This window comes from Microchirus variegatus (assembly GCF_963457635.1).
Source record: "Microchirus variegatus genome assembly, chromosome: 21".
Taxonomy (NCBI): Eukaryota; Metazoa; Chordata; class Actinopteri; order Pleuronectiformes; family Soleidae; genus Microchirus; species Microchirus variegatus.
In genome coordinates, this window is record NC_139822.1 from 11340875 (window position 1) to 11356965 (window position 16091).

Here is a 16091-nt window from a genome sequence, read left to right on the forward strand (position 1 = left end):
CATAAACATGATTTGCAGTCTGCAAATATATATTTTTAATGCAAATATTTTGTCTGTACTGTTGTTGTTGTTGTAAAGACCTCGGTATTTTGAATTTGAATGTAGCAACCGTTTTTGGCCACATTCTTACATATGGCACCTTTAAGTATCAATAATAGTCAAGCACCAGTTACTCCAAGGTGGTGGGAGTGTGGCCCCTAAATTAGATTCTGCTTAGGGCCCCATAAACTCTTGGGATGGCCCTGTTATGAATGAATGCAGATTAAACACAGGGAAAAGCCCCTTGATTAAAAGTTTTTTTTTTTACCTGTGTGAATGGGATATTTGTGTATTCGGTGCAGGGGGCGCACACCGAGTACTCAGCAATGACTAAAATAAACCTCCACTATTCCTTTGAGGGTTTTTATTTTGGAAGACAAGGTTGTGGAGCTGCTCCAGGGGCTTGGGGTATTTAAGTTCAGTCACAGCAGCAGAATGAATGGTTGTTTATTGTGCAGAGGTGGAGGTCTGAGATGGACGATGCTATGTGGAGGGAGAGAATTCAGGACGTATGTAACAGAAAGAGAAAGAAAGGCGATAAAGAGAGGAGTGCGGGGAAAGAGACTGTCTTCCATCCAGTCCCCAAGCACCTGAAGGGGGCTAGGTTGATTTACTGTCAAATCTGCTGCTGGAATATCGATAATCTCAGCCAGTCCCCTCGATCTAGCCACTGAGCCATCGCAGCACTCTCAGAGAGAGTGAACCCTGGGCGAGGAGAAGGAGCTGAGACATTAATATAAAAGAGAGTGAAATGCAGGGAGAGGGTGTGTTTGTTTTCTGTATGGATGCTGCCCAAAATACGGCCAGACAGAGGGTGTTTCTCTGCCTACGGAATTAGAGAAGAAAAAAATGGACCCTCAATTTTCCACTTGAGCAGATTTCAATTTACACACACAACCCCCTTCTATGACTCCGTCCTCCCATTGTTATTGACATTATTTAGTGTTGCTGTGATAAAAGATCGGCTCACTTAGTGTTTCTCATTCGTTTTCCATCATTGAAATGAAATGACGCCGGGCTCCTACAGGAAACAGGCCCCCCCCGTTTAAAAACCAGTGATTGACGTAAACTATCAGGATATATACTATACATATTGCAGCCCGGGGGAGATTTGTGGTGTTTCTGTGGGGGGTTAATTCACAATGAACCGTTCATTCAGGCTGATACTATGGACCACAAATCACTTTTCTACACAATGCTTATGGAGATAAAGCTGCGGTGACACAACAGCCGTCCAAAGCATTTCCACATGTTGATAGATTCTGAAGCTGCAAAGTCTGATATGGGGGGCGGGGCATCCAGGGAATAATACAGCAGTTGATTGGATGTAACTTAGCATGCTCCCCGAGTACAAGGTGATTCATCGAAAGTCTCTTTAAAATTCAAGTTATTGGAATCATTTGAAAAGCAGCTCTATTGATGTTATTAGGTTGCATGCGAGCGTGTGCGTGACATATAAAGCGACGCGATCGAAGCACGAAAATGTGAATTTTGATGTCGAAGAACCAGGTCTGAATGGGGATTGAGAAGATGCACGTCATTCATGCCCACTCTTTCAAAATGTAGTGAATGATACGAGTGAGTTCATTGATTAGAACTTAAGAGAGCCGTTGATCGAAGAGAGTAGCGAGCCTTAATCCTGCTCTCGTATGGGGACATTTTTCTGGTCCTCACAACTTTTTTAAAGGGGACATATTATGCAAAATCAACTTTTTAATCATTTAAATCCTTATATTTGGGACTCTGGAGGCCCAATCAGTCAGCAAAATGTGAAAAAAGATGACTCACTCATGTTTTTGTGGTCCTCCTCAGTCTAAGTACAGGAGATGAAACACACAATGTTGACTTGTGCACTATTGGGACGTCACAATGCACTAAATTCCTGGAATTGTTGTCTCGCGGAGCTCCGCTTTGTCTGTAAAACACGCGAGAGTGCTGACGAGGGCAACAGTATCTGAAAACCGGAAGTCCACGAAAAGTTCTATTCTTGGCTCCACAGTGCAGCACAGAGTTCTACACAAACTTCCAGCCTCAGAGGATTTATCTGTCCAGTGGATACATGTTATATAGGACGGCAATGTGCCTGCTAGAGCCTGCAAATGATCACTTTTCCAAATGCTAACTGCTGTTAGCTCCCAGTAGCCTCTATGTCTGATATAATTTCTTTTAATTACTTCTTTTTAAGGTGGACCTTTAAGGTGGAACTAAAGACATACTACTAAACAGAGCGTTCTGAACAGGGCTGTTTTGGCAGGGTGATTGAACTGCTGTGGTGCTTCATCCTTATTTGGTATTTTGACCAAAGCATGTCACAGACATGTTCATTAGGACACCAGTTTAACTTGAAGAAATAGAGTGACCGCTTTATGGTTGACCCTTAGTGCTTACACGGCAAAGATCTGTGCCGCAGGCGCACCCTTGATGAACTGCAGTGGGAATAATACACGACTCCTTTTATGGTCATCTTGGGGGTGTGTGTTTATAGGGCACATATTCAGGCGTTACAAAATGTGTTTTTGTGTTTTGTTGAGTCAAAGTTATGATTCATTTTCTATAACATTTTTAGTAGTGAGTTAAAGCAATAATTGTGTCAATTAGTCAAAATTTAGAAAAAAAAATTTGTTTTATTTCCAAATTTTGCAAATTCTATTCCGATTTTAAACAATTTGAGTACTTTTTGCTCAGGTGTGTTTATATGGTTGGTGGAAATTAATTTATTCGCTTGCAGTTTCTGCTGAAAAAAAGGATACAAGACACTATATTGTACATTCTTACATAATTATGGAAAAAAACTGCCTAAAAACACTGTGTTCTAAGGGTGAAGACCTGCTTTAAAGTTTAGGGTTAGAATTGGGTTTAGGTATTTGTGTGTGTGTGTGTGTGTGTGTGTGTGTGTGTGTGTGTGTGTGTGTGTGTGTGTGTGTGTGTGTGTGTGTGTGTGTGTGTGTGTGTGTGTGTGTGTGTGTGTGTGTGTGTGTGTGTGTGTGTGTGTGTGTCTACACTCAGATCTTGTGCGTTGCCTGATGTCAGCTTCTGTAATGAGCTCAGGGAAGCCACACACAGCACATGAGCTTTGTAATTCCGTCCATGTGTGAGGAGGAGGGACAGAGGAGAGACGTCTGGCTTTTTGTCAAGTCACTTTCCAGTCTGCTTTTGTGTTAATGTTCACTTGAGGCGTATTAACACGGGGTGGTTCATCATGTGGATGAGTGACCAGAGGTTGATAAGGAGGCCTTTAGCCTCACTCGTACAGATTGACGCTCTTCCAGCGCTCTGCCATTCTTTCCTCGAGCTGCTTCAGGTGTCTCGTAGGTCGGATAATAATCATCATCAACATCTGCAGTGGAATAGAATTCAGGCTCTGTGACTTGTCACAAGTTTTTGATTATTCTCTATGGTACAGTAAACGTATACATGTGTGCAAGCACATTTAAATATGCCATTTCATCTATTTACATTTTGACTGTTAGCATTGTATGTATTTTGTATGGAAACAAACCAAACTAAATAAGTGTTAATTGACTAGGGATGTGAATCTTTGGGAGGCTCACGATTAGATTCCGATTCTTAGGATCACGATACGATTCAAACGATTCTCGATTCAAAAATGTATACAATTCACAGTGTGTTAAGGCAAATTATGGCATCAAAACAATAGTTTGCATAAGATAATGTGATGTGATCACACAAAGGCAAACTTAAGAAGTTAACATTTATTCATTCAAAACTAATAAAAAACTTACTGTACAAAAAAAAATTTGTGCAGTAAGTTTTTTTATTTATTTATTTTTTAAATCGATTTTTAAAGTTTATGAATCGATTTTTTTCCCCTACCTCTATAATTGACGTTTTATTCCTTATACATCTTGAAATACATGGCAATTTTCCAACAGGTTCCAAGTTTTTGCTCACCTTCATCTTCCAAATTAGCTATTTTCCTTGTTATGTGCACATCTTGAATTGTGTGTTTTCTATTTGTTTACATCTAGGAAGCTTCCAGGTCTGATATTGTAATAATACTATTACTTCTCTTCTTGATTCACACACACACACACACACATATATATAGGAATTTTTCAATCACCTCCAACAGATATTTAATCATCTCTTTAAATTATATACAAAGATTTACATGAATACAAAATAGGTAAATAGTTTTTTTTTTCTCTACATTTGCTCCAGCAGCAAATGTATTAGTACTAATGTAAACAGGTATTGTATAAACTAATGTAACATCAAAGTCCCACTGCAGTAAGTGCTAAGCATGGAATAGACGGACACTGAAGGAAGGAGGAAAAAGAGGAGGAAAAAACCATCTTTCTATTTGCATTTTGGTAGAATGGAGTATAGATTAAAAAAGTAAAGCGTAGCATGTACAAACGGGCATTTGATTAACGTCTGTGAGACTGAGCGTATATACCACGGTCACATCAGTGTTTATCACGTAAAACCAGCGAGAGCCGCAGCCTCGGGCAGAGAAAAGAGAAGACATTATTAGGTCCGTGCACCTGAAATTCCAAACATCACGTCTTCTCGTCACCTTTGGCTAATTTGTGTGGAGGAATCATTACAGGAGAGAATGTGAGTGGTTATAGCAGAACCTGGAGGCTGATGTGCACAGTATTTTTTGCTTCCTCTGGATTCTGAACTCCTATTATGTAAAGGTCTTTCCCATTAGTTAGTGTAACCAGAGTATTTGGTTCGGTGACGTGAATCAATAGATCCATTTTTTTTAATTTGCTCTATCACAGGTGGTGTATAAGAACAACGACATTCGACTGGAGTTGTCTCGTCTGGCTCGAATCGTGGACCCGAAGATGAAGATCCAGGGCGAGGTGTCCTACAAGTGTGAGAACGTGGCAACTCTGGACCCCATTTCCTTTGAGACTCCCGAGGCCTACATCAGCCTCCCCAAGTGGAACACCAAGCGGATGGGCTCCATCTCTTTCGACTTCCGCACGACTGAACCCAACGGCCTCATCCTCTTCACCCACGGCAAACGCCAGGAGCGCAAAGAAAACGCCCGCAGCCAGAAGAACACGAAGGTCAGTCCGTCATCATCGAGTTTTTCAATGATGACTGATTTCTTTTCTGATTTGAAAAGTGTTATCCCGCCGATATCTGAGAGAATAAAGTCGAAGGTTGTCTGAATTGCTTGCTTGTTTACAAAGACTGATGAATGTTTTTTTTAGGATAATGGTAATTTGTGTTTAAGACGAACCCAATTAAGTGTAGCCAGTCGCGTTTTACTTAATTAAATATGCAGTTACCCTATGACTTGGATGACTTTGGATCACAGTATAGGTAATTAATTAAAGCAAAGTAAGATTTAATCTTCCCTACCTCAGTGACTTGCAAAGCAGCCGAACCAAAGAGTAATGTTCCCCTCTTTATTTTTTGATGTAGAAATAAATGTTCTTTCTCTAATTCATTCGTGAGTTCTTTTGTCCTTGCCCAGGTGGATTTTTTTGCAGTGGAGCTGCTGGACGGCAGCCTGTATCTGCTGCTGGACATGGGCTCAGGGACGATCAAGGTGAAGGCCACGCAGACAAAGGTCAATGATGGTGCCTGGTATCACGTGGACATCCAGAGAGACGGACGCTCAGGTCAGTTGCGATCGTGAACGTGCAAGGTTTATGTCACTGGATCGTTTGTGTTTGGCAAGCACAACCTGCAACCAGAGATGGGAGTAAGTCACACATATGCAAGTCTCAAGCGAATCTCAAGTCTCAAGCAAGTCCCAAGTCATTTTTGTGAGGGTCGAGTCAAGTCACAACTGAAGTCATAGAAAAAACAGCAACCTTGCACACGCCAAATCTTTTCTTTTGTTGAGTTAAATAGTCTTTAAATCCAAATTGTATAATTCTGGGAACACTGGCTGTGTCCGCAGTAGCAGAACTGGTAGCACCTTCCATCTTCCGAATCCCGGCCGCTCTACCGTTAGATGGGCGGGCGCATCACGTAGTAGAGAGATTACCGGTTGCCAGGTTGTCCCACATGCAACAGGACACATCCAAACAAAAACAGCAATGCCTTGTCGAGTCATTTCGTGCAAATCCAAGTCAAGTCAAGTCTTTTCTCACTGTCCACTAGACTCGAGTCCCCCATCTCTGCCTGCAACTGCTCACCCTGACCTAACATTACAATTAACCAACCGACAACAGCTTGAATCAAGTGCAAATATACACTACCAGTCAAAAGTTTGGACACACCTACTCATTTTAATGTTTTTTCTTTATTTTCCTGACTATTTAAATTGTAGTTTCTCACTGGATGCATCAACACTATGAATGAACACTTATGGAATTATGTAGTAAACAAAAAAGTGTGAAATAGCTCATATTTTAGATTCCACAAAGTAGCCACCATTTGCTTTGATTACTGCTTTGACATTCTCTCGATGAGCTTCATGAGGTAGTCACCTGAAAGGTTTTCCAACAGTCTTGAAGTTCCCAGAGATGCTGAGCACTTGTTGGCCCCTTTTTCCTTCACTCTGCAGTCTGTCCAAACTTTAGTGTATATTTTCTGAAATTACCAGGTTGTAAAAAGACCCAGTTTCACAACCTGGTCAGAACATGGGCCACACACTCCACATGCATGGAGTTTTCAATCAGGGTTCTCCGGCTTCCTCCCACAGTCCAAAGACATGCAATGTCGATGAATGGATAAGTGAATGAATTATCACCACGTTGTCAAACGTCCTTGCTCACTTCCTGCCAAGACTCCTTCCTCATTACCAAGTCTTGTTTGCTTAGATTGTGCACATACAGCAACTGGACCTCTAACAAATGCTGATAGTATTGCTTGACAGGGCCAAATTTCAGATATAGGATGCAGCATTCAAATAATGTTGCATTGTTTCTGTTCATGAAGGCCAACGGAGCTTGTGTTTTGATGAGGATAATTATTCCTCATATCTGTCACTGTGTGAAGAGAGATTTATTTCTGAGCATTCAGTCTCGTATTAAACCGATGTCTTCTCCCTCCGTCCACAGGCACCATCTCTGTAAACAGCAGACGGACGCCATTCACAGCCAGTGGTGAGAGTGAGATTCTGGACCTGGAGGGCCACATGTACTTGGGGGGACTTCCCACTGACCGCACCAACCTCATCCTGCCCACTGAGCTCTGGACGGCGATGCTCAACTATGGCTACGTGGGCTGCATCCGTGACCTTTTCATCGACGGCCGGAGCAAGGACATCCGTCAGATCGCCGAGGCGCAAAACGGCGCCGGCATCAAACCCTCGTGCAACAAGCAACCTGGCAAGCAGTGCGAGAGCTACCCGTGCAAAAACCAAGGCATCTGTAAAGAAGGCTGGAATCGGTTCATTTGTGACTGCACCGGCTCTGGCTACTGGTCACGCACCTGTGAGAGAGGTAAATGTTAGCATGACGACACAACATTTAAGGGAGGTGCAACACTCTCTTTGGGTTTGTGTGTGGTTGTGTGAGGACCAAAAAACCATAGGGAGTGAGGACATTGTGGGGTTAAGACTTGGTTTTAGGGTTATAATTGGGTTGAGGTAAGGGTTAAGGTCAGGCACTTAGTTGTGATGGCTAAGGTTGCTCCCAGACTTGCTAAAGTCTGTTTATTGACGATGAGAGAAGTTTTAGCATATTCTAAATTTCCTCGATGGGTTAAGGTCTGGACACTGTGGTCTCCCTGAACCAATTACTGCACAGTTGAGTCTTAGCTATTGGCTACTCTAAGGTGGTGGTGCTTGACTATTGGGCCTCATAATGGCGTGGGCTGTCCCTGCATTGGACAACCATCAACGACAAATAGCATCAGAAAACAATGAATATGCTGAATTGGTTAACTCTTTACATTTGCACGAGCGCACTTTGCGTTACCATAGTTACGCGCCATTTTCCAATGAACCCAAAGATTTGGCGTCTTTGTTGCCAGAGAGAGTGAGATGAACACCTGTACATAGTTTCCATTGTTTGGCCTTTTTTTGCATTGAGAGACTCAAAAAAAATTATTTAATTTAAAGGTGCATTATGTAATAAATCTAAAGCAGCTGGCCATAAAATCCTCCTAATATGTCACAGAGACTCAGGAATAATGTTCATATAACAAACTGAACTCACCAACAACAACAGTACAGACAAAATATTTGCATACATTTTTTTTTTGCAGACTGCAAATCATGTTTATGTTTTGAAATCATGTTTTGGCATGTGGCGCCACCTATCATTGCGGTCAGTAGAGTCTCAGCTGCCGAGCAACCATGGGTTGCCAGTTACGTCAAAAAACGAAAACCTAAAAGACCTCTGTATTTTGAATTTTAATGTAGTAATAATTTTTGGCCACATTCTTACATATCGCACCTTTAACGTGCACAATATTTTGTTCGTGTACAACTACAGTGATTAAATTGTTAAAACAGTATTTTAACATGCAGTAAATTGTGCAAAAGCACTTAGTTACAGGACATTCTTAAAGGGTAAAGAGCATCAGTGTCATGACAGTGTTGATGTAGTTAGTAAGACACCATGATGGTTTCAGACTCACAGAATTACAGTAGCGCAGGCTCAACTTCTTTTGGCATCTGTCTGATCCACAGATCATTCCACAGCTCTTCTGTCCACCTTATTGTTGTGATCTGCAGATTTTATAATAAAGAGCTGTCAGAGTTCAAAGCTAATTAGAACATTACCCGTTCCTGACAAATTGCACCTACTGCTTTTTTTTTTAACATATCAATTAAAAGCTCTCTTATCATTTCACTCTATCAACCACAGGTTTTTCTCTCCCTTCGTACAGTGGCCTGCTGCATGGTAATTTCCCCTCAGTCTCATTTTTACGATTGAAAGGAAAGAGTTGAAGGGCATCAGTGGATCAGTCTCATAATTCACCTGGATATTTTATTGAAATATTGCAATATAATTGCAAAGCAGAAATTATTTAATTTCATCATCTTTTTTTTTTTTTTTTTTTTTAATTACAGATGCATTATGTAATAAATCTAAAGCAACTGGCCATAAAATCCTCCTAATATGTCACAGAGACTCAGGAATAATGTTCATATAACAAACTGAACTCACCAACAACAACAGTACAGACAAAATATTTGCATTAAAAAAATATATTTTGCAGACTGCAAATCATGTTTATGTTTTGAAATCACGGTTTGGCATGTGGCGCCACCTACCGTTGTCTACCAATCATTGCAGTGAGTAGATTCTCAGCCGAGCAACCATGGGTTGCCAGTTACGTCAAAAAACAAAACCTAAAACACCTCTGTATTTTGAATCCTTTAACTAACATTCACATTTAGATTTAGGTGTAAATATTGCACCCATGTGATTTAAGTCATTTCAAATGTGGGTTTTTGATATTGTTAGCCTAATAGCATAATTGCCTAAGTCATTGTTTTGGTAATTGTGATATCTGCCAAACTTTAACAATGTGCTTGCTAAAAAAATGTTTCTTGTTTTCCGAAAACGTTCAAATATGACTTAGGCAACTATGCTATGAGGCTAACGATATTATGGATTCATTTTGTGTCATAATTATGTTTTTGATTGTGAACTATACATCGTTCTGTATCAGAGGAAACAGTTTTATTGTGAGATTATGTGAAATAATTGTCACAAATTGCGATACCATGATGGAATATCGAGATATGATTTTGAGCTCATATCTTCCACCCCTACTGACGAATTGGTTTTTCCCATTCATGCTCATTATTTACATGGTTGGCAGACTACACCATGGATGGATGGATGGATGGATGGCAAATTACATATACATTCATCCTTTGTGATGCATCAGAGCCAATACCCCAGTTTGTCAAAGGCCCAATCACCGCTCTGAAAGAGTGTCTGATTCTGCTTATTTTCAATCTTGTTTACTTTACTTTGCTTTTTTAGACATAATTAAGGACAAGGATTGCTTCCAGACTTACTAAAGATCTTTTAATCTGAAACATCTGTGCAGGAAGTGCAACTTCGCACTGAATGCAAAACCAGCGAGAGGTATAATTAATGAACAGAAATAGCATAGCCACATAGCAATGAGAGTAACATGTGACATAATTCTATCATAATAATGATCGAATTGATACCGTTTAAAGAAATATACAGAATAGTTTATAGCAGCAGATTCTCTATACTATCTTAGAGGAGTTGCAGAGCCCGAGGACCAAATAATCTAAATATTATTTTCCCTGATCTCCAATAAGCAGCTGGTTGTGATGCAATAAACTGGGCAAGGTCAATCATGTAAAAGTGTATCAATCCATTGGATACACTTTATTCCACACACACACACACACATGTTGTCACACCCAGGAAATAAGACATGTCAGAGTTAATCTCACAGCTTCGCTCAGCACTGTAATGAGAAGTAAAATTGCTATATATTACACAGTGTCGTCATGTGACACCTTGTCAAACAGACATCACAGCAGGCGCCTCCGTGTCCAAAACATGGCTGTCAATTTCATGTGCAGTTTAAGGGGATAGACTTGGATACGGAGTAAGTGAAGAGACGCCACGCGGTCACTTTTCCATTCCTATAAAAGGAGCATTTGATTACTACATCTACAGGGATCATCGTAAGAGCTGTGTGCGTCTCTTGTTGCCTGGCTTTTGCAGCGGCAAATATCGCATATATGATACCTGCAGAACAACGTGATGGCGGAAACCTTTAGGGGATCAGATCCTAAGACATTTTTTAAAATCGAGGTTAGAATTTTTTGCCCTTTGAGTTCTTTTATACGGAGCCCCAGACATGACATGGTGGAAATAAAACCTCTAATTCTTGACCATGATATAATGATTCCCTGCCGAATGCGAGACTTTTATGAATAACTTTGTAGCTCCTTCAAACAAAAACTAGGCTACTTTTGTGATTTCAACCAAATTCAGCTTAGGGCCTCATAAAGTCTTGAGCCGGCCCTGCAAAAAATATACTGAACTTTGTGTTGAGCAACAAATGTAGGCATTGGAGTGTTTTCAGCAGCTGTTTGTTTTGACATGGTTTAGGATTTAGGCCAGCAGCCGTGGTCCAGTCAGTCTGAAGTGTCTGCCTCAGTTCAGTGGACCAGGCAGGTGAATGTTCAGTCCACTGGCAGTTGTTTTGGACTTAGTCCAGATTATTAAGCTGCCCACCACCACTGCAGACGATAAGAGGGAACAGAAATTCTCCAGAGCACACAGACTTTTTTTGTTGCTGGAGCGTGTTCACAGTTCCTGGTTCCAATACTATACAATCTATCAAGATGTCTTTCATTATTAATTAATGTCAACCTTTTTCAAACAATTGATTAGGTCTTTAAAGGCGCCATATGTAAGAATGTGCCCCCCAAAAAAACGGTCACTACACACAAATTCAAAATACAGAGGTCTTTTAGGTTCGGTTTTCTCCACCATTGTAGCTCAGACGTAACTGGCAACCCGTGGTTGCTCGGCAGCTGAGACTCTACTGACTGTGCCACATGACGCCAAAACATGATTTAAAAATATATACATGATTTGCAGTCTGCAAAAGATTTTTTTTAATGTGAATATTTTGTCTGTACTGTTGTTGTTGGTGAGTTCAGTTTGTTATATGAACATTATTCCTGAGTCTCTGTGACATATTAGGAGGATTTTATGGTCAGTTAGCTTTGGATTTATTACATAATGCACCTTTAATCCATAAATGTTTAAAAAAAAAAAAAAAAACTTTAAAATGACATCATCATCAATCATCATGTACAGCCTGGTGACGTTAAAATTTATCCTTCGGAAAAATTGTATTTGTAATTCCTTGAAGTCAGTGTGACACTAACCCATCTGTCAGTTTTCTTTTCACTGTCCCTCTTTTCTTTGTCTTTCTCAGTACGTTTGTCAGTCAACTGGGTACTTAAGTCAAATGTACCTATGCATTTCTCCTTTTCTATCATTTATCATTTCCTCGCATCATCTCTTCTTCCCTTCCTGCTTCACTTGCAGCAAAGCTTCCAGTCTGTGTCGCCACTCGGTGGCCACTCGCTGGAACTTCGCTTTTCCCCCTCATCATGCAGCAAAACTGAACAAAGGGCGTTTAGAGGACACATAATGTCCCAGCATATTATTGGTTCATTTATCATATTAAGTTAATGTGACAGGACATATAATCACTGCAGATGGATACTCATGGAGTGCAAGAAAAACAGCAACCAGTGCTGCTTGGATGAATGTAAGATGAAGTGGAACAGAGACTGCATGTGCATGTGCAGGGGCAGGGAAATAAGAGTCATAAACATATCAGCCTGTAGCCGAGTGTATGTGTGTCTGGAACTGGATTCGTTTAGATCCTGTGACACAGGATTGTTCTCATGTGTCTTGACATCTACACATATAACTTCAAGAACTGCAATTAACCCAAAATTAACCCAAATTGACATGCCGTAAAGATGAAAAACACATGCAACACTGCAGAGAATTCTCAAACTTCAAATTTACTGCTGGTCTGGACTTTCTCCTCTGACCTCACTGGATATTTTCTCTTTTTCAGACCATTCTCTGTAAAGCTGAGAGATGGTTGTAAACACAAACAACCAAAGTCATCTTCCTTTCTCATTCTGATGCCTCGCTTTATTCCAGCAGGTCTTTTTGACCGCATCTACATCCTGAAATTCATTGAGTTGCTGTCATGGGACCATCCAAATACAAGAAATGATTCAATGTTCAATGAAAAAACAAAACCTCTTAATCTAACCAGGAGCCAGAACTGCACTAAGAGGCAGTCATTTCTGCTTGGCTTAACCTTTCTGGTTAAGTTTTTTTTTTAGTGAATAAATAGGGATGCTAACAGTAGCACTGGACAGGAAGTTAGCTAGTTATGGATGCTAACAGTAGCAATAGGTGGTTACCCTGTTAGGGTTAGGGTTTGTACCTAATTTCTGCTGTAGTATTGTTACTGAATATTCTTGTTTATCTCAAGATGTCTAAATGTGTTGTAAATGAAAAATTTAATTAGCAAAAAAAAACTGTTAGGGATGCTAACAGTACTGGACAGGAAGTTAGCCCGTTCTAGATGCTAACAGTAGCAATAGTGACAGCTAGTTAGCCAGTTATGGATGCTAACAGTAGCACTGGACAGGAAGTAAGCTAGTTATGGATGCTAACAGTAGCAATGGGTGGTTACCCTGTTAGGGTTTGTACCTAATTGTCAGCTGTAGTGTTGTTACTGTATATTCTTGTTTATCACAAGCTGTCCAAATGCCTTACAGTGTTGTAAATGAGAAATTGAATTAGCAAAAAAATTGTTAGGGATGTTAACTGTACAGGAAGTTAGCTTGTTATAGATGCTAACAGGAGCAAGGGACAGGAAGTTAGCCAGTTATAGATGCTAACAGTATAATGGACAAAACAATATGGTCAAGGTCAGTGTTTTTCAATCCTACGCCTTGGGGACTACTGCAACTTTTAAATGTTTCCTTGCTTGTTTTATTACAATCAAGTCGTCATGACATTCTGCAAAAAGCCTCATAACAACCTATTAATTTGAACTAGGTTTGTTTCAGCAGGGGCACTTCAAAATATGCATATGCGTCAGCGTGGACCACCCCAGGACCAGGATTGCTGACTGCACATGCTTCTCGAGCACAACTTCCCAGTTCAGTTGGTGGCACACTCTTATTTGGTCACCAATAATAAAGAAGACCGTGAAACTTGCTTGAGGTGATGCAAAGAAGTCTTCAAGTACCTATGTACAACTCAGTGCTCTGGCTAGAAATTGCAGCAGATTGAGTATTTACATGGAACGCTTATTTGAGTATGAACATGGAGGTTGCTTTGCGGACACAATGCGGAAAGTATGACCTTGGCCCTCAACATTGTTTGCTATTGGTACAAGTTCTATGTCCTATAGTATCAACTTTTGACCTTAGACTAAGACTAACATCTCATTTTGTTCTGGACTTTATTCCACAGAGGCCTCCATCCTCTCCTACGATGGCAGCATGTACATGAAGGTGGTGATGCCGAACATCATGCACACCGAGGCGGAGGACGTCTCCCTGCGTTTTCGCTCCCAGCGAGCCTATGGCCTCCTCATGGCCACCACCTCACGAGACTCGGCCGACACGCTCAGGCTGGAGTTGGACGGGAGTCGTGTCAAACTCACGGTCAACCTAGGTATCGTATGTCCCCCCCCCCCCACCTCTCTACCCATCTGCCTCCACACTGAACATCCTTCACCATGAGACGGTTCACCGTTGAGCAGTGACCTCTCCCCTCCCTTTCACTCTCTTTCTGTCTCTCCTCTATCTCGTCTCTTCGTCACTTACTCATCACGACAATCCTTTAGAGGTTCACACAAGCTTTAAAACATAGATAAGACAGTTTTTTTTATCTATTGCATGGGTGTTAATGCGTTTTGTGCTCACAGATAACCATGGATTGCTTTCTTAATAGTAATGTAAAGTATTTACCAGACAACAGTTCAGGCTTTTTTTTACATATATATTTATATATATTTCAGTGCTAAACGTTTTTGGCCCATCTTTGAAACAGACAAACCATAGCCATGTCCATGTTCTTGTTTACAGAACTTTTGAGACAGTCACAGCACAATAAGCCTTAACATAACATTTGTGGCGTTAAGATAATGGGCTTTAAAGTTTGATCTCTGATCAAGTCTTTTTTTTTTTTGAAGAAAAACAAAAGCAAAGTGTGCTGAGACTTTCTAAGAGGTGACATCCACCAAGTACGCCCTCTGGTCTTCGGTCCATCATTCCACAGGGCATTTGAAAAAAAAAAAAAAAACTTTCTTGCCTTCCTCACTAACAACATTTTTCTGTCTGACATCAAGTAATTTCCCTGTCACCTTCCTCTTCTTCTGGGTGGTCGTTTTGATTTGTTGGCCATGGCGTCTCTTATGAACATCTATGCTTCTTCTTTTTTTTTTTTTTAACAATGTTTTTGTTTGTTTGTTTACCAGCCAACTCCATTTTCCATCATGCTTTGTCAAAAGATGGTATTCACCCCTTCAAAGGCCTTAAGCCTGCGGCCCGTCAGGTGAACAGCCCGAGAACAGAGCCCAGCAAAACCTACAGCTGGCTGTGACCCCAAAATGCTTCCAAACTCATCCACTCAACAATTCTACCATGATATAGTCACTTTACATCTTGCTTATAAAGTATATGAAATCATAAAATGTAACATGACCAGACATTAGCTTGTTCAAGGTACATTCTAATCTGAATATACATGATTAATATACGTAAGTCAAACCATAGAATGAGTCCAAATATTTGCAGCACAAATTGGGCAGTCTCTGTTTGATTCCTCATCCTGTGATAATCTGTGATTTTCTACAGAACCTTGAGTAAAACATAAATCTAGCTTCTAATCTGTCCTTAGATGATACAAAATGTAACCATAGCATAAGACTTCAGATGCAATGGTTGGGGTTCCTGTGCCTCTGCATGGTGCTGGTGCTGATTGGATCGTGGCTGTTTGCTCCCACTTTTCTGTTGCGGTTGACGACACATGAAACCACTAGCCACATGGTGACCAACCCTCACTGTCTCTCTCCCAATTGCAGCTACAAACAGCACTTCATTTCTGGCCCCCCGAATGGAAGTGTTCCAAAAAAAATAATAAATTAACGAAATGTAAACACTTCAACTTGTTGCTGTTTGATGAGCAAATCCAAATTGTATGCATACATGTTTCAAAGATCCGTGGCTCTAAAATGAAAAGCTGCTACCGCCTTGGTTGGTGCAGAGGCTTTGGAGCCAGAGACTTTGACTTTTCCAATCTGGATGTTTAAACCCTGATCTTTACAGTCAGCGCTGGGTTGGAAGACTCATGTAGCTGGTAATATAAAGTGGCCATTTTACTGTCAATACTGTGTTTCAACAATTTGGTACTAACAAATGAGCAAAAGCTCTGTATACAAAGGAATCCACTCATGATTTTATGTATTAGTAAAATGTATATGTTTTGAAATGGCTAAAGTCAATGATTAATTTCATAGTAAATTGCCTGAGTATCAGCATCAAAGGTATAAAATGGCTACCTTCCTGCATGTGTGCGTCCCCGGAAGGGTGGACTTCTTGTTTTTGG

General features: G+C 40.6%; 1 protein-coding gene across 6 annotated transcripts in view; it reads left to right on the plus strand.

Annotated features, from left to right (window-relative positions):
- nrxn3a (neurexin 3a) overlaps positions 1-16091 on the plus strand; it is a gene marked incomplete at its 5' end in the record, with an annotated part of 152593 nt that overhangs the window by 82869 nt on the left and 53633 nt on the right. For all 6 annotated transcript variants that reach the window (XM_083907836.1, XM_083907834.1, XM_083907835.1 and 3 more), the window contains 4 exons: positions 4791-5084; positions 5498-5645; positions 7035-7418; positions 13953-14156. In XM_083907836.1, the coding sequence (XP_083763962.1) occupies positions 4791-5084; positions 5498-5645; positions 7035-7418; positions 13953-14156 (1030 nt within the window). The remainder of the gene's footprint in view (positions 1-4790; positions 5085-5497; positions 5646-7034; positions 7419-13952; positions 14157-16091) is intronic.